The sequence below is a fragment of the Colobus angolensis genome, unplaced genomic scaffold (assembly GCF_000951035.1).
Source record: "Colobus angolensis palliatus isolate OR3802 unplaced genomic scaffold, Cang.pa_1.0 Scaffold75, whole genome shotgun sequence".
Taxonomy (NCBI): Eukaryota; Metazoa; Chordata; class Mammalia; order Primates; family Cercopithecidae; genus Colobus; species Colobus angolensis.
In genome coordinates, this window is record NW_012121265.1 from 6,399,674 (window position 1) to 6,423,315 (window position 23,642).

The 23,642-nt window shown below is 47.0% G+C and overlaps 1 protein-coding gene across 2 annotated transcripts in view; it reads right to left on the reverse strand.

Annotated features, from left to right (window-relative positions):
- Positions 1-3,834: 3,834 nt before the first annotated feature.
- Positions 3,835-23,642, reverse strand: part of VTI1A (vesicle transport through interaction with t-SNAREs 1A) — a 373,769-nt gene continuing 353,961 nt past the window's right edge. For both annotated transcript variants that reach the window (XM_011927869.1, XM_011927867.1), the window contains one exon: positions 3,835-5,067. In XM_011927869.1, coding sequence (XP_011783259.1) covers positions 4,974-5,067 — 94 coding nt within the window. In that variant the 3' untranslated portion in view covers positions 3,835-4,973. The remainder of the gene's footprint in view (positions 5,068-23,642) is intronic.

Here is a 23,642-nt window from a genome sequence, read left to right on the forward strand (position 1 = left end):
TCCCTCCCTCCCTCCCTTCCTTCCTTCCTTCCTTCCTTCCTTCCTGGAAAAATGGCTCTGGGTACCTTTTCTGTTGAGGTGTGAAGGCCATCTCAAGGGGGACAGATTGTCATGTGGCTAATTTATCCCAGATTGAAAGGGAGGCTTGAGACTCTCCAAAGCCTAGCATGTCTGCTGCTGTTCCTATGCCCATAGTAAACAAAGAGGCCTGAGGCCAGGTCTCACCTGGTTCATGTCTGCCAGGCAGGTACCTCCCACGCCACAGGTCCTGCAGGACTATCTGTCCTTGGGTGGGTGACGCTGAGAGATGCTACACCGAGCAAGGAACACGCACCATCTCTTCCCCTCACACCCGTGGCGGAACTACATAAGGGGCCTGGTCCCTCTGGGGATGGGAGAAAGGAACTTCCCATTCCCTGATATTGACCCAACACCCCTGCCCTGAAGTGTCAGTGAACCTGGCCTCTGAGGGTGGCTTCCACGGTTATATAAACTCATCAAACAAACAGGCTAAGCAGACATATAGACAGCAGCCATAGCATGGAGAAGGCCACTGACTTCCGATTTAGGATGAGGATGATGGGGCTCTCTCCTCCCTGGCCCTTCAAGCTCATGGCCCATGGAAAAGAAGAGCAAGTCACAGAAAGGAAAAAGGACAGAAGGCCCACCCCAGCCAAGTGTCTCCCCGTAGAGTATTAGGGAAGCGCTGTTTGTAATGAGCTCCCGTTGACTGCACGGAGATGCCCAAGACATACTCCAAATCAGACCCTTCCTGAACCAGGCGCCGGACACACATCTTCCTTTAAGACGTCTCTATGGGCTCTTCCGCCTGCCCACATCCCTGCAACCACACACTCAGCCAAAGGGGAAGGCAAGTGGCCTGGAGACTAGGGACTCACAGTGGTTCCTTTGAAACCAGCGCTGACCACAACCAACCAACCAACCAACCAACAGAACTTGGCTCTGAACTTCCCCTCCACACACACGTTTCTCCCAGGAAAAGCCACCTCCACTCCCAAGCATGGAGTGCCTCACTAGGCTAGCAGTTCAAACCAAAGGGATGAGGAAATCATCACTTCTAGTTAATTCTCCACTACGTAGACAAACTGCTATAAATATTTATGATGGGAAATTTCATTATTTAAAAATTCTGCTCTAAATTTCCAGCTCACTCCATGAAGAACGCCTGCTGAACAGGTTGCAAATTAAGAAAAATTATTTTTCTCTTCTGCATTTGAATATAACTTACAGCTAAAGTCATTTAAAGGGGTTAACATCAACCTTAATTAAATATTAAAGTGTGCCTGTACCTGCTGCTATTGTTACCCCTTCGAATAAGATATAACCTATTTTTGACAAGTTTTCATCTTCCTCTGTGGAAGACGCTACATGAAACCAAATCAGTGGCAAAGAGGAGAGTAATGAATAATCTATTTCATATTCCAACAGTACCCAGAGCTCAGAGTGGAAAAATATTCAGTCAGATGATGGCAAGAGGCTGCTGGGGTACCACATGACACAGCTAATGTTTAAATAATAATAATAAAAAAAAGCGATAAACAAATCATTAGCCCTTAACAGTTGTTTAATGCAATTTGTTAATGAACGTAATGGTGGGGACTAATAATGAAAGAAAATAAAAGCGTCTAAACAGGCGCCAAGTTGCTGGCAATGCGCAATTATTTCCTTGTCAAGTTTTTATGATTTAATGAGCCCCTCTGGGACTGACGGCTGTCAGTCAGTCGTGACTTTTTGACACCATTACAACTTCAAATACAGCAGCAGGCAGGCTGTTTTCCTCGGATTTGAAATACTGAAATGATCTGACAGTTTTAAAGAAAAGATGTGCAAAAAAAAAAAAAAAAAGGAGAAAGAAAGGGAGAGAAAGACAGTTGCTTTTCCTTTCTTTCTTTTCTTCCCCCCTCCCTTCTTCTATGGGTTGATAATCTCTGGATGCTGTTTGGTAATGAAAACCCAATCACTGAGGTCATTATCTGATGAGGTTTTTGGAACAGGCAGGCTTTTCTCCCCCTCTTTATTTCTTTACTTAATGATAACCCTCAATGGGCTTGCCCCGCATGGGATGGCCAGAGCCGCACAATTTTGTTCACCATTAATTTCAGCCTTTGAAGCTCAGGGCTCAGAAGCAGTAGCAAAGCAAACCCCCCACCAAGCTGGTTCCAAAATAAGACAATCCAGCCTGCCTTAAACAGAATAGCAAATGGCCTCCCAGCCCAGGCCCGGCAGCTGACGTCAGGCCCGCTGCATTTGCAGGCATTCGCCTTCAACATGGATCATTTAAAACTCTTTACAACTTAAGAGACTTTAATTAAATTGCTTTTGATTCTGGAGTGGGGTAGCACCCACTTTATTTATTCTGTCAGGGAAACTGTTTAGTCCGCATGAATTTTATATGGCAAGGGCTTCCTTCACTTCTTCCTCCTCCATGTCTTCATCTTCCCCCCAAACCACTCCCTTAAACATCATTTTTAACAAGGGCTCCCAACTTGAGAAATATTTGTCAAAGTCTGCACACTAAGTACCTAGAACCTTTCACAGATCTAATTCTCTATCTGCTTCCAGTTTGTGGACGTTATTCCTTTCCTGGTGGGGCAGGGAAGGAGGGAGAGCAATTGGCCTCTGCTGGGGATCCCCTAAATCTTTTCTGCAGTGTCCAGGAGGACCAGGAAGGAGTTGAGGGAACCTTCTGACCAGTTTCCTCACAAAGCACTCACTAGCCTGGCCTTGGTGGTTGCTCTCAAGGAGGTTTGATGGAGCTGTTAGGCCAACGGCCTAATAATCATTTATGAACATCTAGGTTACCTGTTCATATTCTTCCCACTCCCAAGGTTGAACTGGGGTAAAATCACAGTCAAGAGCAGATAAAGACATAGAACTTGAACGAAAAAAGCTATCGAGAGGTGTGCAATGCACTCCTCCTTTCTCATTTTGTCTACTTCAACACGAACGCCAGGATTCAGTGAAATATTTAGGAGGCAGCAAGTTTAGATGATCCGATCAACCTTGCTTGCTCGGTGGCCTTGGGAAGAGTCTGCTGCATTGTAGACGGGATGGCCGTGCAAAGTGCGGCTGGTAACTGGTTATACACTTTAGCTAGTATCAACAGTTTCGAAGGAAGCCACCAGAGGGGCTGGTGTAATACTCGACGACTATTCGTGTGTTGGAATGAGAAAAGGGTTGTTAGTTTGTTTCCTTGCTTTTTAATGGTTCTTAGATGTGGTTAGTATGTACAGCATTCCGTCATCAGAATACAAGATTCTTGCTGAGACGGATCCCTTAAGCCGACAGGAAAATTAGCATAGCTTCCTGCTCCTTCTCTGTCCGGCTTCCCTCCGCCAAAATCCCACACCATCCCTCCAAAGTAAAGGCTGCAGCTTTATTTACACAATACTAAATGATTTATCGGAACACATGCAGGCTTTGGCCTGTTTCGATAAGTGCAATTTCTCTGGTGGATTCTGCCACTCTGCATTTCCTCTCTAAACCATAATGGTTTTCTTCTGAGTTGGGAAAAATATCAAGCACTACATCCAGGTGATCTTGATCCATGGGCACAGGTGGTTAGCATTTCTGATGAAGAGAACAGGTTTGCTTTTCCAGGATTCAAAGCTTCTAATTATATTCCAAAGATAGTACGGACCAGTAAGTGCCTATGAAATCTTGAGAAAAACACATTCTGCTTTGTGACTAGGGGGAAAGCGACCTCAGCTTGGGCAACTTTTAAGCCTGATCACAAATGAGCTCATTTTGAACGCAATTCCTGGTTACCTCAGACAGAAAGAAATGAAAAGAAAAAAAAAATCACAAAGCATATTAGAAGTTTGAATACATAGTGAATTCAGGAAAGGCTTGCTAACATTTGTTAGCTAAAAAACCCAAGCCGTTCCTTTTGTAATAATCCACCATCCTCTATTCTTTTAAAGGAGGTTAGGGAACGTTTTCCGTGAAGTTTATCTCTGGTGGACCCTCCTACAGGACTCTCCCATATTTATAATCACATTTGAAATTTCACACTGATGGAGTCATGTTCTTGCTCTTACTGAAATATTCATGGTCTCTTTACATACTGGAATGGATGTGGAGAGAACCTTGTCAGACCTTTTGCATGTATGAGGACTGCTTTTGGCAGTGCAGATATTAAAACCGAAAGGATACAGAGATGCTTACACAGGTCAGGGAAGACGAGGTCACAATTAAATCCCGTGCCAGGGCTCACTTTGCCAGCAGATTCTGGGGAGTATGGGATTTGGGGAAGGCAAGGAAATATTTCCTGAAGCCAGTAATCAAAGTTGTGAACAGTGAATATTGGGCAGGCTCAGCAAAAATATTCTTGGGTTTTCAAAAAAAATTATGCAATAGAAAAACAGGGAAAGTGCTAAGTCAATTTCCTGTACAACTGACATTAAATACCAACCTTTACAATGAAAGCACTCAAGCAGGTTGATGACCATATTCATGAGGCCTGGGTAGGAACAGGGCTGGCTTGCCGGACTGGGTCACTGACTCCATCCCCTGCTTTTTGCTGCCTTTTTATCCTCGGACATCACAGAAGAGCTTTTCAGCAACAAGAGGCGTGTGACAAACAGAAGCTCTCGTGACTGACTCATCATGTCCTCTCCCAAACCACGGCCCTTGACACGTCCAAAGGGCTAAGAGGAGTGTCACCGGGCTATTTTGGCTAGTTGATGACATTAGCAAAAAGGCAAATAAACATTCACCTTCCCCTCTAAAAAACGAATCTGGGTGAAGACAAACCTCGAAAAGGAAACCAACCCACATGCAAACAGGAATAGAAAATATTTTTACACTCTTTGCACTTCAGCCCAACGGCGGTGAGGGAGAGAGAGGGTCACCCGGGGCCTGTCAGTGCAACAGAATGATTCATGTGACCATTTTGTCTTAATTACTCAGAACAAGCTGTTGTTGCTGTTTATCAAGGGAGAGCAGATACATCAGTGTCTTCTGACAGAAAAAGTGATCGCCATCAGGATGGTGATGACCACGACGATCCCTAGGATGACGAGCAGGATGCGGTTCTGGATGATTCTAGGAGACAGCAAAGGAGAAAAAACACACACAGATAAGTGGAGGGCCTTCCCACAAACGCCGTCTGAGGCCAGGGTGGCTAATCAAATGGCAGCTTCGCAGGTGGGGGTGGGGAGCGTGTGCGTGCGTGTGCGTGTGCATGTGTGTGTGTGTGTGTGAAGAGAGATCACGCAGCTTTCTGGTTCTACAAACGATCCACGAGAAAACGAAAGACTCCACATGATTGTCACGCTGCCCTCCGAGAAATGCTTACTGCAAAGCGAAGGCGAATCAAATGGCTCTCTAGGCTCAGAATACCATGTAGTCTCTTTAAGCGATCAAGGGCCCCTTGCGAGCTTCTCTTTTTAATTTAAAAGGTGAGACAAGCCTCATTTTTTTTGCAGTGTTTCCTGTTACAGTAAAAGACTCCAAGGAAACACATGTCAGTAAGGTACTTACCTGCATAAAAATACCTGGGGAAAAGTAAAAGAGAGACTAAGGAAGAAAAGGATGGAATTGAGAAGCAAGTGTCAAATGTGCAGTTTAGGCTGTGAAACCGTCATCTGTCACTGCGGCTCACGCTCCGTTACGCCAGGAGGAAACGTTACATTTGCTCCATAGCAAAAAAGATGGAAATGAGAAATAGACGATGTACTCAAGGTGCCTGTTGTGCATCTGTTGCTGGGCCCTCACCTCCAGGGATTCTACCCTCCCTGGGTTCTGGCTGGGCTGCATGCTGATGGGGAACCAGCAACTCAGAAGGGGGACCAGAGTGGAGACACACGCTCCCAGATGCCTGCAGAGAGCTTCTGATGAGGTTGTTTCATAATTTGTTACCTCATTCGGAGAAAAGAGGTCGAACATCAGAGTGCTTTGTTGAGAGTTTCAAAGGGAACCTAGGTCAAACAGCCGTGCCCACGCTCGCTCTCACAGAGCCGCACGGAAATAGAGACATAGGCTGGCTGGCAGTCTAGCCAGCTATCTGTCCAGCTCAAAACCCCACGGCAAACCCCACCCAGCCCTCCTCCAAATTCCAAGCAGCAAAAGGCCTCCTGCCCTACTCCAGTCTCCAAACACTGGCCATGGGTATTCCATGGGGAGGAGCTGGGGGGATGAAGCCGGGCCCCCCACAGAACAGAGACCTCACACCCCTACTTTGTATCTTCACACACAAAAATATTTGCAGGGTATCTGCAGCCTTTTCTAGTTCCTAGATGAGTTTATTTCCTGGAAGGATGACATCAGGTTGTAGTTTTAGTAGGATTCCTCCTCACCCGTCCCCTCCTTCTCCAAACCTAAACGGTTGAATGGAAACTGTCATATCAGACCAACCCACTCCCTTGTGGCCCCCTAAAAGGACGAGCTCCTTCTCCTCCTGACAGGTTACAAAATGATCACATTTGCTGACACGTCTTCCGCAAAACTGCCTTAGTGCCTCTGTCCACTCTCCTCGCAGGAGATGAATGGCCCACTTGGTCCTCATTTATCACGCAAGGCTCGGCTAAGATCTGTCTCGTTTAGCTCTTCCCTTCCCCACTAGAAAGTCTGCACTCCGACATTAATTCTTCTGTGATGACAGCTAATTCAGACTTAACAGGCCATACTTACTCAAGAGGCAGGAAGATTCTCTGTCCCCCAAATAAATAAATAAAAACAGGACTTCATGGCTTATTATAGGGAGGCTAATTATGAACACTGATCGGTGCTACTTGGTGGCTCTGTTTAAAACCCAAATTGATTTTTTTCTCCCTTTTCTCTGGAAAGGACAGAAGTCTTCAGAACAGTCCCTACACATCCCATTTGCCCAAGTCGCTGTCAAAATCTCTATTTACCACAGTCACCCTCATCAGACTTGCAAAGGAAAATCAGCAAAATTGAAACTCAGCAGTGAAACAGATTAAAAGCATGAAAACTCTTTAAAATTCTGCCTACCGTAATCTACAGTAGTGTGTCTCTTGTACAGCTTGGTTGACAACCATTTTATTTGTGGGTTGAGGACCCCAAGGCATCCATGATGCTAATTTAGAAAGGATTAACTGTGGGTGTTACTTGTTCAATCTGAGGCACGGTAAGAAATATGAATACACAGGAATCCCTAAATCCTCAGCTCTTCCCTAGCTTTCCTAATTGGGCCTCACCCCCTCCTTGGTGCACCCACAGGGCCTCCCTAGCCTTCCTAATTGGGCCTCACCCCCTCCTTGGTGCACCCACAGGGCCTGGTGGCTTCCCCTCCACCGCCCGCTTCCAAGGGCCCAACCTGTGTGGACTGGGGCCATGCGGATTCACCTCTACCACCCCAGCACATGGCACAGTTGCTGGCACACAGGTACTCAAGAGAACTGCCCAAAGAGTGATCATGAAAGAACGCAGTCTCTGGTAACTGTAATCTTCCACTCAAAGGACAATGGAGAAGAAGTCTGTGCAATTAATTTGCAGGAAAATCTCTGGGAGTCTGCATGGAAAAGACTAACGTTCAAAGTTGAAGCAAGCCCCACCAAAGACGAAACTTCCTACCATCACGCCTTCTCAGAGCACTACTGGGTCTTCCCCCCAAGCTAGAAGGAACTCCTGTGTGCTGGGTGGGGGCGGGGTGTCAGCAGGAAAGGGCATTTGCTTTCCAACCAAATGCCGGCAGACATTTGGGAGGCAGAATAGATGGGGGTGGGGAAAGAGTTGGAACAGAGAGAGCTCTAAGTAAGCTTGACTGGCTGGGCTGTCCACCCAGCTTTGGACCTCAAAGGAGTTGTGCAAATGTGGTCCCCCTCAGGACCAGAAAAGTGAACTCTCAGGGCATCTGGGTGGATAGGACCGAGCCAGTTTGGAAGGGGGAAATACAGGCTGGCATTGGTGGGCCCCATCTGTGAGGAAGCCTAGTTGCAATCGCAGCCAGGGGCTGCCGGCCCATATTGCTGTAGGCAAAGCAGAAAGGAATGCAGAGTTTGGAGAGAATCAGAAAAACCAGCCAGGCCAAGGGGTTCCCAGCTAGTGAGATGGTGGCGAGGGAACTTGGGGAGAAGCCCAAAGTAACTTCCTCCTAACTTTGGGCAAGCGGGGAGCTTTCTGTTGAACTAGGTCTGCAGCAAGCTGTCTTAATCTCCCTTTTGAAAATGCAAAGTGTGTTTACCCAGTAAATAATTTAAGAAAGAATATACACTTGAAAGAAGACATCCATTGAAACAGCCAGGCTAAATTGCCTCCAGGCAAAAACTTGTGCATTTGCATGCTGCATTCTATTAAATGAGCACACTGTGGCTTTAAAAGAATGCAGAGCCAAAATAAAAGGAATGTGGCCCGAAACATCAAGGATTCTCCAAGTTTACATTATGAATCACAGTGCTGTTGATACAAGATGAATTAACCATTTACTTTGAGGCTGAACTCACAAAGTACTATTGAAAGTACTGATCCCCATGTGGAACCCAGGGAGCAGTTAATCTTTCCATTGCCAGTCTCCTCCCAGCCTGGAAATGAGCTCCTGCGTGTGGCAGCCGGAATCACAGAAGGCTGGTTCCAGTGCAGGGGGCAGGCGCGGCACCTGGCACAGTTCTCTGCTCTTGCTCGAGGAGTCCAGGAATTCCACTGGAGCAGGCATTATGAGTGTTCTCCAATATCCGGTTCTCCTCTACTTCCAGGCATGGATGCACTCACCTTAATGTTAGGCGTGGTCTTGGAACTAGCTTTGGCTAAAGAAATGAGAGCAAAAGTTCTGAGTGTCACTCCCAGGTGGAGGCATCTAACTTCCAGTGTTTGTCTCTCTAGCTGGCTCTTCCTGCGGTCTTGATTGTGGGGGTGACTGTATGGTTCCAGAGAGTGCACGTTACAGGACGGTGGTAACATCTTCTGCCCGGATCCTGCAGTCATCATGTAAAGACCCACTGTCCTGGAGACACACCTGGACTCCCGGTGGACTTGCGTTCAGCCATTGAGGACTGGGGGTTGTTTTTCACTGCCGAATACCATAAGCTACCCTGAGTGATACGCTACTGTCCACCTCTCAGACAAGAGGAGGCATCTGGCCAAGCCAAGAGAGTCTCTGGTTTCATGTATTTCAGAAGCCAAGGTATGATGAGGACTGATAAGATTTTTTTTCTTTTTCCTTGAAGAACAGGTTTTTGCCTCTTGGTTTTCAAGAGCTGGGAAACTTTCCTGACCTCTTGGTCACGACACTTTTCACTGAAGAATCAGGAGCTTCTTCCAGCCAATGCTCCTGTGTATTGATGAGTGATGATACCACACACGAGGCCTCACCAGGCCTAGCCAGGCATCTGCTTCCTGTGTATAGCAGATCTACAGTGGCTGCGTTCGTTTCCCTATTCCACACAGCTGACGCTACCCCAGCTCCAGGGGTACTGAGGCTGCAGTGGTCAGTACATTCCATGCCCCTGGCCATGGTAACTGGACCAGGAGCAGGCTTGTGACTGAAGCCCATTCAACAGAGTGGATCTCAGCAACTTTGCTTGAAATGCCGGGTCACCTGGACAGTTTGGTGTGTGGATGTTAGGCTGGATCCACTGCAGCCCTTTTGATTATTGAGGGAAGGCAACCCAAGAAAGAAGCTGACCCACAGTGGGCAGAGAAATAGAACCCCAGTCCTGAAGACAGAGTACTTTAATTTTTATTTATTTATTTATTTATTTTGAGACGGAGTCATGCTCTGTCTCCAGGCTGGAGTGCAGTGGTGCGATCTCAGCTCACTGCAACCTCCACCTCCCAGGTAGCTGGGATTACAGCCTCAGCCTCCAGAGTAGCTGGGATTACAGGCATCTGCCACCACGTCCGGCTAATTTTTGTATTTTTAGTAGAGATGGGGTTTCACCATGTTGGCCAGCTTGGTTCCAAACTCCTGACCTCAGGTGATCTGCCCACCTCAGCCTCCCAAAGTGCTGGGATTACAAGTGTGAGCCACCGTGCCAGGCCGATAGTGAACTTCTTTTTTTGTTTTAATCAAACCACCCTTTCTTTGGACTTTAACTTATATGAGAAAATAAACTGACTTTATTTTCCAAAGTCAGTTTGAATTGGGTCTTCTGTTATTTAGGACCAAAAAGCATTTTTAGGTTGAGTCACCCTGATTCCAAACCAAGTCCCTGATCTATGACATACGTGCATTCTTCCCTCCTCTTCCAAGAGGCATTTCCTGGCTATGCCCCTCTTGTATTCTCCCATCTCCCTACGCATCTCTCTTTCCAGTACATTGACTACAGTCCCCAGTAAAAAGTGGACCTTCCACAGACCGAATTTCCTTTGTCTTTTGTATCCCTGATGCCTAACACAGAGCTTGGCATAAATGTTCTCAAAAAATGCTTGCTGAGTGAAGAAATGAGAGACTCTACCTATGTGTGCTCAGGGTCACGTGGTTACTGTTCTCCTGATTTCTAAGGGCTGCTTGTAGACAAGCACAGCTTTAGGACTTAGCTGTTAGCCACTGTCCCATTAAGGATGCCAGCAGAGTCCCAACTCTTTTACAAGCCTGTATTCATTAGCTGGAGAGTGGCAGACACTTCACAGGTTCAGAGCTGCATCCTGTACCTGCCTTCCTGCCTGGCCGACTGGCCCTGAATAACGATGCCCCACCTTTGGGGTCTGACAGAACAGTAATTAGCAACCGTGAAAGCATGGGATAAATTCTGAGCAAAGGAGCCTGGATCTGCTTCTCTCTAGGCACTTCCCAAAACATGGGCCAAGGGAAAGCTCTTTAAATTCTATATCCAATTCAACGTTAGTATTCACCAGAAAGAAATGAAAACAGGAGTAGGAGAAACAGTTGATCGTCATCTGCCTCAAACACTCACTTTAATTGGAAGGGTTATTTTCAGAGCTGGGGACATGTTTGCCTCTGAGCTAGAGCTGTGTGGTTATCATGCTGCCTACTAATGCCCATCTTGGGTCTTCTATGTCCTACATCTCTAGGAGGAATCTTCATCCCCATCCCAATAATTCAGGGAGGCTGACCCCACTCTGATTCCACAGGTGGGCATAGGACCCAGGCAGGCCCAGCCAATTACAGCTCTCTAGCTCTTGCACTAGGATTGGTCTCTTTGCTCAAGGACTGGTCTGCCACCCAAGCCAGATGGAGTTCCTCTTGGGATTCTTACTGGAAAATCAGGAAAAAGATACTGTCTTTACTGAGATTGACTGTCAGGACAGTGAGAACCTGGAGCTGCCAAGGGCCATTCTTACTACCGTACTGGACGAGGCTGCCTGAAAGAAGCCGACACCAGAGGAATGCAGAGCCGAGAGATGAAGAAAAAGAGACGGATTCCTGAAGACATATTTGAACCCCTGCTTCCTCTTCCTGCTGTGTGTCTGAAACCTGAAGAGTCACACTTCAGCTTCCCAGTTACAGGAGCCAAACAATTCCCCATTGACTGGAGCAAGTATGGTTGGGGATTCTCTCACTTTCTTTTCTTTTCTTTTTTTTCTTTTTTTATTTTTTGAGACACAGTCTCGCTTTGTCAACCAGGCTGGAGTGCAGAGGCGCAATCTCAGCTCACTGTAACCTCTACCTCCTGGGTCCAAGTGATTCTCCTGTCTCAGCCTCCTAAGTAGCTGAGATTACAGGTGCTGCCACCAAACCAGGCTAATTTTTGTATTTTTAGTAGTGATGAGGTCCGCCATGTTGTTGGCCAGGCTGGTCTTGAACTCCTGACCTCAGGTAATCTGCCCACCTCAGCCTCCCAAAGTGCTGGGATTACACGCAAGAGGCACTGTACCCGGCCTCTCACTTTAAATCATACTGACTGTACTGGATTGAACAGTGTCCCTGCAAATTCATGTCCACCTGGAACCTCAGAAGGTGACCTTATTTGGAAATTCATGTCCACCTGGAACCTCAGAAGGTGACCTTATTTTTTATTTTTAAGAGACAGAGTCTTGGCCTATTGCCCAGGCTGGAGGGCACTGGTGCAATCATAGCTCACTGCAGCCTTGAACTCTTGGGCTCAAGTGATCCTCCCGCCTCAGCCTCCCAAGTAGCTGGGACTACAGGCATGCACCACTGCACCTGGCTAATTTTTAAATTTTTTGTGCCGGGCATGGTGGCTCAAGCGTGTAATCCCAGCACTTTGGGAGGCTGAGATGGGTGGATCACGAGGTCAGGAGATTGAGACCATCCTGGCTAACACGGTGAAACCCTGTCTCTACTAAAAAATACAAAAAAAAAAAAAAAAAAAAAACGCTAGCTGGGCAAGGTGGCAGGTGCCTATAGTCCCAGCTACTCGGGAGGCTGAGGCAGGAGAATGGCGTAAACCCGGGAGGTGGAGCTTGCAGTGAGCTGAGATCTGGCCACTGTGCTCCAGCCTGGGTGACAGAACGAGACTCCGTCTCAAAAAAAAAAAAAAAAATTTTTTTTTGTAGACACAGGATCTCACTATGTTCCCCAGGCTGGTCTCGATCTCCTGGCCTCAAGAGATCCTCCTGCCTCAGCCTCCCAAAGTGCTGGGATTACAGTCACGAGCCCCATGCCGAGCCACCATGTCCAGCTTGGAAATAAGGTCTTTGTGGATGTGATTCATTAAGGATTTTTTTTTTTTTTTTGAGACAGAGTTTCACTCTTGTTGCCCAGGTTGGAGTGTAATAGTGTGATCTCGGCTCACTGCAACCTCCGCCTCCCTGGTTCAAGTGATTCTCCTGCCTCAGTCTCCCAAGTAGCTGGGATTACAGGTGTGTGCCACCACAACCAGCTAATTTGTATTTTTAGTAGAGATGGAATTTCACCATGTTGGCCAGGCTACTTTCGAACTCCTGACCTCAGGTGATCCTCTTGCCTTGACCTCCCGAAGTGCTGAGATGACAGGCATGAACCACTGTGCCCAGACTTCATTAAGGATCTTGAGAGGAAATCATTCCAGATTTAGGGTGGCCCTAAATCCAATGACTGATGTCCTTAAGAGAGGACAAAGAGGGACACGTGAAGATGGAGGCAGAGACTGGAATGATGCTGCCACATGCCAAGGAATGTTGGGCCACCAGAAGCTGCAAGGGGCAAAGAAGAATTCTTCCCTTACACTTTTGGAGAGAGCATCGCCCTGTCAACTCCTTACCTTCAGACTTCTAGTCTTTGGAACTATGAGAGAATAACTGCATTTAAGCCACGATGTTATGGCAGCCCTAGAATACGGAGTGCTCGGATCCAGACCAGCATATGGAGCTGGTGATCTTATCTTGGGTTTCATGATGACTGTTCTCCATGTCTCCAACTTCTTCCCCAGGCTGCACTGCACATTTACTGTGGATCTACACTAAGTCCTCCTCCAAAGGACAGGTCAGTCCCAGCTGAGTTCACAGAAGCTTTGCATGCAGCTGTGGGGCTCACAGTCTTTGGGAGCTGTTGATTCTTACATCTCAGAATAAGAATTTCCATTCATGAGCAGAGCAGTTTCCTGAAGTCATGTGAGATAAGGGGACTGAGGGGGCATGTGCCACAACACTCATTTCACAAAACTCCTGCCTCTGGAATAGGCCATTTAAAACAGGAAGAAGGCCAGGTGCAGTGGCTCATGCCTGAAATCCCAGCACTTTGGGAGGCTGAGGCAGGAGGATCGCTTGAGCTTAGTAGTTTGAGACTAGCCTGGGCAACATAGAGAGACCCCCATCTCTGTGAAAAAAAAAAAAAAAAATAGGCAGGTGTGGGGGCATGTGCTTGTGCTCCCAGCTACTAAGGAGGCTGAGGCAGGAGAACTGCTTAAGCCTGAAGTTGAAATCGCAATGAGCAATGATTGCACCGCTGCATTCCAGCCTGGGTAACAGAGCAAGACCCTATCTCAAAAATAAAAAAATAAGGCCGGGCACGGTGGCTCACGCCTGCAATCCCAGCACTTTGGGAGGTGGAGGTGGGCAGATCACTTGAGGTCAGGAGTTTGAGACCAGCCTGGCCAACATGGTAAAATCCCATCTGTACTAAAAATACAAAAATTAGCCGGGTGTGGTGGGAAGTGCCTGTAGTCCCGAGGCGGAGGCAGAATTGCTTGAACCCGGGAGGTGGAAGTTGCAGTGAGCCAAGATCTTGCCACTGTACTCCAGCCTGGGTGACACAGTGAGACTCCATCTCAAAAGAATAATAATAATAATAATAATAATAATAATAATCATCATCATCATAAAAATAGGAAGAAAACTAGATGCTGTCTCTGGGCCAATCTACCAAGCCATCATTAGCCACTAGTAGCCCCAGTTGGCTAACATCAATTTAGGTGTAGTCAGTCATCCGAGAGACCTGAGGGACTGGGACACAGGAGGGATGAGTTTTGATGGGCAGGGAGATGAGCACTTTCTCCAGCAAGGAACCAAGGAGCCAGAGCCAGTCCCTGAGCCCTGGCATATCTAGATTAGGTCCTGACTGCGGACTAGAGTTGCTTTGCCCTGTTTCTAAATTTTTCTTAATACTTAGAGCTTAACAGGAATCAGCAAACTCTGTCTGCAGAGGGCCAGACAGTCAGTATATTAGTGTGCTAGGGCTGGCATAACAAAGTCGCACAGACTGGGTGGCTTCAACAACAGAAAGTGATCGTCTCCCAGTTCTGGAGGCCGAAGTGCAAGGTCCAGGTGTCGGCAGGGTTGGTTCCCTGAGAGAGCAGTGCAAGGGTCTGATCCATGCCTCTCTCCCAGCTTCTGGTGGGGTGTCAGCTATCTTTGGGGTCCCTTAGCTTGTAGATGCATTCCCTCATCTCTGCCTTTGGTTTCACAAGGTGGTATCTCTGTGTGAGTGCCTGTGTTCAAGTTTCTCCTTTTAATAAGGACACCAGTCACATTGGCTCAGGGGCCCACCCTATTCTCATACCTCATCTTAACTAATTGCATTTGCAAAGACATTATTTCCAAATAAAGTCATATTCTGAGGTACTAGAGGTTAGTACTTCGACATATAAATTAAGGTGAGGGGCTGCAATTTAACCCATAACTAAACATTTTAGGCTTTGGGGACTCCACAGTCTGTCAGAACTACTCAGCTTTGTTCTTGTAGTGTAAAGCAGCCAGTGACGTATGTCAATGAATAAGCATGGCTGTGTTCCAATGAAATCTTTATTTACAGACACTGGAATCTGAGTTGTATAATTTTGAATCTGTATAATTTTCACGTGTCAAAAATTCTTCTTTTGAGTTTTTTTCAACCATTTAAAAATGTAAAACTACTATTAGCCTGTGGCTGAAACAGGAGGAAGGCTGGATAAGGCCCACTGTCTGTGATTTGACCACTCGTGATCTAAAAGCTAAAAGCTACTGGCTGGGCACAGTGGCTCACAACTGTAATCTCCACACATTGGGGAAGCTACGGTGGGAGGATCGCTTGAGGGCAGGAATTTGAGACCAGCCTGGCAACATGGTGAGACCCAAGTCTCTACAAAAAGTAAAGAAGAAAAAAAAAAAAAAAAAAAAAAAAAAAAAAAAATCTAAAATGTACCTAGGGCGGCCCTCCTTGGTTGAAGAATGTGGTGGTCTTGGACAAGGCGTGAGCTGCACAGACAGGTCTGGCAGGTCTGGCTGAAGTCCCTCTGAAGAACAAAGGAAACACAGAGTCCCTACCCTATGGGAACTTATGGTGTCACAATGAGCAATCAATGAATGACAGAAGCCTCACAACAAAGGCCACAATTAGAGTAATGCCAGGGCCGGGACAATGTGCTGTGTGCCCATAATCCAGTATTTACCTGGGGCGACCGAGAGTAAGTCACCCCATGACATTTGGGTTTCAGTTTCTTCCCAAACAAAATCAGCAACTCACCAACCACCCCAGGGAGGAAGGAGAGGATTAGCTCATTAAAGATTTTAAAGCACTTTGAAAAGCTCTTTACATGTGTGCAGTTGGCAAAACATTCTGTAAAAGGAGATGGTATTTCAGGAAAGGTGAGAAGCACTGGTTGTCAGAGGCTGGAGAAGCTGCCTAGGAAACTTCCAGTGGCTGGATGGGAAGGTGGAGGCAGTAATCCAGGAAGCTGCTGCTTCCCAAGCCTGCCAGGCTTCTGGTTCCCACAGGCTGGTATCCATCTGGGCCTCATGCTGACAGTCTCCCGAGCACAGCCGAGCCTTCTCTCCCACAAACATCAAAAGGGAGGGGAGGGCATCGCATTGGCTGGCTCAGGGATACCTTCCCAGCCTGGGAAGGCAGCCAACAAGTACCTGTCAGAGCCCACTGATAAATCTGATGGGTTTTGATCAGTAATGTGTAGTTACATTGCACTCCATGTTGCCAAATGTGTACATCAAATTTCAGCCTGGGCACCGTGGCCACTGCCATTCTTAAATACGGACTTGACAATGGCAGGGGGCCTGCAGAGTGGCTTTGCGGGCTGCAGACTCCCAGATAGGATCAAGGCAGCTCGCTTCAATCAAAGGGCTTGGAAAGAACTTGAAGAGAATTAAATAAGGATGTTCTAGAAATGTAAGGTATATTTAACTCCTCACAGGTCTGCAGATGGCTAGAGCTGGAAAAGGCCTCCACGCCCTAGTCTGAATTCTTCATTTTAATTTATTTTTTTAGAGACAGGGTCTCACTCTGTTGCCCAGGCTGGTGTGCAGTGGCACGATCACTGCTCACTGCAGCCTTCACCTCCTGGGCTCAAGTGATCCTCCCCCCTCAGCCTCCTGAGTAGCTGGGATCACAGATGCGTATCACCACATCTGGCTTAGATTCTTCATTTTAGAGTTGAGGACACTGAGGCCCTGAGAGGGGAAGATATATGCCCAGGGTCAGCTACCTGGGGCACAGCCAGGTCTTCCGGCCCCAGGCCCACTCTTGTTTCACTATCACACTCTTTCTCATTCAAGTGGTCACTGCCTCTCACGGTGACTGTATGTGACAGCAACTCAAACCCATCAGTGGCCCCACGTTTTCATAAGCCCAACCCAAACCCACTTCTCTCTAGAATGAAGAAGGAAGCTGGGTGTGGTGGCTCATGCCTGTAATCTCAGCACTTTGGGAGGCCAAGGCGGGTGGATCACTTGAGATCAGGAGTTTGAGACCAGCCTGACCAACATGGTGAAATCCCATCTCTACTAAAAATACAAAATTAGCTGGGCGTGGTGGCACATGTATGTAATCCCAGCTACTTGGGAGGCTGAGGCAGGAGAATCGCTTGAACCTAGGAGGCAGAGGTTGTAGTGAGGCAAGATTGAACCACTGCACTCCAGCCTGGGCAACAAGAGCGAAACTTCATCTCAAAAGATAAACAAATAAAATAAAATAAAAAGAAGACGGGGCATGGGATGACTGGGAAAAGTGGCCCCCCAACTCCAGGCCAAGGCTGAAGTGGGAAAAGAAGAGTAACATTAGAAGGAAGTTTTTTTCTTAAAACCAAGATTACTCAATTTCGAGGCTACCCTTTTCTCTGAGAATATGCCCTTTCCACTGTTTCAGTGTCAAAATGTCCCTTGTTTTATGGAGTGATGACGAGTGTAGATGGCAGGGTTTTTCCCCAGTGTCCTTCTTTGGACATTGGAAATGTACTCTCCCTTGGAAATTACTCTCTCTTACTTGGCAAAATAAATAGTGGACAACCTTCCAATAGGCCTGTACTTAAAAAAAACCAAAAAGGTCAATTCCAAGAAATCTGAACGTCTGTAAAACATGAGGCTAGAAAATCCCACCCAGCAGTACTCTTTGGTGATTCTTTTAGAGAATGCAGCCGCAACAACATCCGGTGCAGCGAGGACAGCTGCAGCCATGGCAGCAGGGATGCCTGCACGAGCAGCTCAGGTTGGCTGGGCTTTACTCCAGGCCAGGCGCTGTTCTGGCATTTTATACACTGTGCCTTAACCCTCACCACAACCCTATGAGCTGGGGCCTATTATCATCCCCATTATTACAGAGGAGGTAACCGAAGCCTCAACCCACTTCCCCAGCCCCATCTTCTACCACCGTATAGCACACAGATCATTATTTATATAACCGTGTGTCTTAGAATCTTTACTAGATCCTTCTTGGTTCTTTGATGGAAGAGTCTTGGATATCTTTATATTGTTTTCTATAGACACAGTCATTGAGTACATAAACTTATTTTTACGTTTTTTTTTCTGAGACAAGGTCCCCGCTCCCAGGCTGGAGTGCAGTGGTACTGCTCACCACAGCCTCAACCTCCTGGGCTAAATGATCTGCCTCAGCCTCCCGAATAGCTGGGACCACAGGTGCACGCCACTATGCCTGCCTAATTTACAAAAGTTTTTAGTAGAGATGCGTCTCCCTATGTTACCCAGGCTGGTCTCAAATTCCTGGGCTCCAGCGATCCTCCTGCCTTGGCCTCCCAAAGTGTTGGGATCACAGGTGCGAGCCACCACAACCAGCTGCAAGTTTATTTTTGTTGGTAGTGCAGGGCACTGATTAACCAAAGTCAGTCAATTCTTCACTTAGTGCCTAATGTAAATATGCAGTACATTACTACGGTAATATTCATTTTATTCTGCAGCATATTTCATCAGCTTTCTTCAATCACTGGCACATTGCCTGTCTTTTTTCAGCCTTTCAAGGGGCTTACTTTATCTCTTCTAGGTAAACGCGTGATCACCTGATCCTTCACCAAAGAGTCTGAGACAGAAAGAATGGTAAGTGTTCTCTGGGAGCTGCCAACGACCTTGTAACACACGATTTTTTATTTTTACGTATCATATGGGTGAGGGGATACACTACAGAAAAAGATTCAGGTCTGCTGAAGATTTATTGTAGTGGATCTGGTGTTCTAGGCAGAGTTGTTCTAGGCAGAAAGAAAATCAGATGGAAGAATGAGCTAGGCTCACTGTGCGAATCTGGGAAAGGACTACAGGTCCTTGAGTTTCCCCATCCGTGAAATGGTAATAAAGGAAGCTCTCCCAAGTATCTTCCGCAAGGTTTGTGAAGATCTATATAACTTTCGGACGGACTTAAAAAGAAAGTATCTTTTTCTGGTTTATTGCATACAAGATGTCATTGAATCTTTATAACTACCCTTATGTATTAGGACCTAGATCTGACGGCTCAGGCCTAACCAGGGAAAAGGCCAGGCCCACTCCAGAGGTGGCCCTGAAAGTTCTCAGCCCAGGGCAGATGTGATTGGTGTCTGGGCCAGGATGACCCCTCCCCAACCCCCAGCTTTAGGTACTCCTCACCCTCCCACTTCCTGCTGGCCATCCTGGGAAAATCTGCTGGAGAAGGTTCTCCACCCCTACTGCGTCCTGACCCTTTATTGAGAAGCAAACTTACTGCCCTCCTGAACCAGTAACCCACCAAGCTCTTTCCTGCATGAAGGCCCCTCATCCTTTTCAGCCTCCAGAGAAATCACAGACTACATTCGGGTGGAGGTTGAGCAACCACCCTCATTTTTGGAGCCAAACTGCTTGGATTCGAATCTAGGATCTACCACACACCAGTTGTGCAGCACTGGTTAAGTTACTGCATTCCTTCTCTGAGATTACATCCTCTTGACTGCTTTAGTGTGAAAATGAAAATGTTCTTTATGCAGGATAGTAGGAGAAGATGTCCCAGTGTCTTTTCTTGGACGTTAGAAATGTAGTCTCTCATTGGAAATTACTCTTTCTTACTTGGCAAAATGAAGAGTGAACAATCTACCATCAGGTCTCTATGAAAGAAAACAGTACCACCAATACAAGGAACTGGCGTGCTCCAAAGAGCCAATGCTGTGCTTTCCCTATATTGGTAAAATGGGGCTAATAATAGCAGCATTCGGTTAATGAATTGCACTAATAAATAAATGGCTTAATTCAATGTGAAGTGCTTAGATCAGTGCCCGGCCGATGGTAATTGCTCAATAAATAACTATAGGAACTATTATTACTCCACTCCTATCATACTCACCCATCTCCCTACATTAGTTCTTGAAACTCCTCCTTGTCTGGCTGTACCCCCTCATGCAGGCAGCCTCCTGCTTCAGGTGCCTTGCTCTGAAAGCCTACAAATCCCTCCTCAGATTCCTGCAGATGACCAGGGCTCAACAGGGCACATCTGGTCTTAGTCCTGATTAGCTTGGATTGTCCGGTCCAGGCTGAGCTACTTGCCTGGAATCCCTGCCTTCAGCTCCTCTGTGGCTCCGTGAGCTTCCCTGGGGATACTCCCTGACGGCCAAGATGCCTCTCCTGGAACATACTGGTGAAGACTCGGCTGCCTTGGCTTTTGTGATAGGATTTATTTTCCCTAAGATCTGACATTCGATACTTACCACTTAAGAGTCATTTATTTAACACCTTTTTCTTTCCTCACGTCAGAAAGGAAAAACATTCTGGCAGAGGCTTATCAGCCACCTGCATCTCTGTCAACTCTTGAGGGATGTGGTGACGTTTTCTAGATCCTAACATCATAACTCTCTCTCTCTCTGGGCTCCAGGGCCACTGCTCGCTGCCTAGTGCCCCCAGCCCAGGTGGAGGGGCGTCCAGCTGTGGCTAAGCCCAGGGCTGCCCTGTTTTCTTAGTTGGACATTGAATGAGACCCCTGCAGAGTGTGTGCTGTGTGTTCAAACTTGTGATATCTCCTTCATAATCTTAAACTGACTTCACCTACCCCAAAGCAGCATTAATCAGATCTGAGCAGGTGAACTCTGGGTTAAGAATGCCTCCCCACAAGGCTCATTAACGATAAGCAGGATGATTGACTCATAGTTCTTAGGCTGGGAGGAGGGTGGGGTGGGGTCATGATCAGATAACAGAGCCCCCAGGTTTGTGCAGGTGAAGCCATATCACCTGCCAGCCTGGGAAAGCGTATCCTTCTCTCTAACCAAGGAAGCAAGTCCTGTGAGGGTGGGGGAGATCCAGTCTGCAGGCTGTAGGCATCAGGGGCGGGGACTGGGAGAACGGGGGCACCGGCCCTTTTTCTAAAGCGAGGGGCTGCTGCTCACTGCTGTTGGGACTGAGACCTTCTGATTTGCCAAGATAAGCCAGAAATGGTGTTCTCTTTGTGAAATCTCCCAAGTTTTAAATATTGGCAACTAAGTCAAAGTTTTCCAAAACACTGGATGGCCAAAGAAAGCACATCTGTGGGGTAGACTCACCCTGTGGGCCTTCAGTCTGCGACCTCTGACTAGTTATTAAGGAAGAAATTAAAAGGAAGAGGGAGTGGTGGTGAGCGCATCCCTGCCTTACCCTCCTGGAGACTCCCTTGGAGGTGGGAAAAGCCCAGCCCTCCTGACCCCGTGGCTCTCAGAAGCCTGAAGTTCAGCCTCTGTGGCAGCATCAATAACCAGGGTCTACACTGAGATCATCCAACTTAGCCCATAACCGATTCCTAACCGTGGAGTCAAAGGCCAGGGAGGGGTCAACAGGAGCCAGAAACCAGCTTGTGCGTGCCTCATGGACTCTCACGAGAAGCATAAGCAGAGGTCAGGGCTGGACCGCACATCTGCAGCCCCCTGACCTTGGCGTGGTCTGCAGCACGTGGCTGGAAAAGCCCAGCTGGCGACTCTCGGGGAGAATGGTGTGCATTTTCTATGCAGCGTGTTAGAGGTCAGGAGGCCTGGAATGGGAAAGCCAGAGGTCTCTCTTGGAGGGTGAGGAGCAAAGGCAGCCTTGTAGGGTTGCCTCTACCTACAATTTGCTGTGTGATCTTAGGGAGAACAAATAGTGCCTCAGTTTCTCCATCTTTAAAATGGCAGTAAACATATGAGAACCCAGCACCCTTGAGGATGGGCACCAAGAACCGTATTTGTGGACTTGATAAAGACAAAGAAAACTAGTTGCCAAGGAGTAGTGTGGCCTTTGATCCTTTGATCACTCTCTCAGGTCCTGTATTTGGCAGCAATGAGTAGGAAAATCACCCATGAATTAGGAGGGATCTTCATACAGACTAAGTCAAAAGGCAGCCTGCGTCTTGCAAAGAGAGAGTGAACTTTCACTCTGTCATTCTTTGGGGACATTCCCTTCAAGCTCCCTGGCCTTAATTTTCACAGATGATGGTGATATCTGACCCCCTAACTGGCTACTAGACAACACGATGGCCCTTAAGTACCAATAATAAGGCGTTTCCACTCCAGGTCCTTAGCAAAGGGAACAACCTAAAAGTCTCTCCTGTGGAAGACGTGTTGAAAGCCCAGCCGAGAGACAGTGTTGGCTGAGGAGCCGAGTGAACTGGGATCCACCTCTCCTGCTGGAGGCTCTGAGGTCGACCCTGGAGCAGCTGAGCCCCCTGAGTGTCCCATCTGCACAGCGTTGCTTTGGTTCACAGCCGCACTGACCTAACACCGCCAGCCTGAGGAAAGGAGGACGGTCAGAGCGCCCTGCAGGGCTCACTGTCCTCCCTGGAAGGATGCTTTGGAGCCTGGTGTTTACTAACCTGCACAGTGTGTGTCCCTGTGAAGAGGTCCCACGAGAAAGTGTTGTCTGTCATCAGAGTAGGGGAAAAAGCTGAGTTTCTATCTCACAGATACTGACTCACATAGCTGAAACCATTGCCCTCTCCCTGTCGGCCGCCAGAACGCCCAGAGAGAAACCTGTGGGCCACCTCTTACAAATGTATAGGCGATTCCACAGTTTGTGTACTGGTCTCCCCATTACTTCATTTTGTAAATATTCAATCTTATTGTCTTGCGTATATTTAGGTAAATGCTCTAATTCCTTTTGGGACCAAGACAGGTTCATACACAGGCACTGAAGAGGTGAGAAAACAAACAGACAAAAAATCATCACGTCATCACAGATTGGCTACTTTAATGATTCTGCCTTTAGTTTCCCTCCTGTCCCCCAAAATTCTGTATCATATGACACTTGGAATGTGAGTTTTCAGATTTACTAAAACAATAGGATATCTTACTTTTTTTTTTTTTTCTTGAATTTCCTTTCATGGCCAGCATAGAGAGGTTTCTAGAATGAACCCAAATTGGGACTCGGGGCCCCTGGGCTCTTCCTGTAGCCAACTGCAGTGGATTTTGGGTCCTCTTTGTTGGGGGGATTTACAGCAATTGTCTTAACGACATGGACCGCTTTTGTGAAAGCTGCAGGCGTTCCCAGCAAATGTTGGCTGCAAATACACTAGCCGGGATGTTGCCACGGTCACGGCCCTTCCTCGAACAATCTAAAGCATATTTCTCTCTGTATATATTTGTTTTTTTAGATGCTTTAAAGCCTGGAAAACAATCATAGCTGAGGCCATTTCTGAGATGGCACTAAAAGAACCTACTCGGAGACAGATAAAAATAATGAGAATCTTTCTGTCAGGAAAGATTTAGAAAATATCACTGGCATTATTAAAATTTAATTTTTCACTCCACGTTTTGGTTCCCCTTTCCAGTGATAATGAGCAGGACTGCACACCTCCGCCTCGCTAGTACTTGTTTTGTGCAATAAATTCAGCCTTCCAGTCTGAAGACATTTCAGACAACAGTTTTGACTGCTATAGGCTTATTTTTTACCCTGTGCTATGCTTTGAGTCTTCCTATAAAAACCAGTTCATGAGATAATTTTCCACAAGGCCAGTGGAACTAATAAAAATCAATTTTGCCCAACTGGTTCAGAGAAATCTTGGGAATAGCCAAGGCAGAACTGCAGAAAGGGGGGAAAAAAAAGGATCAATGTATTCACTAATGGTTTACTTGATAGAGAACTATCAAATTAGCTGACAGGAGATGCTTGGCTATAGGAAATTTCCTTTCAGCCTAAACAGAATGCCTTTTACGGGCCCAGGAAGAGCA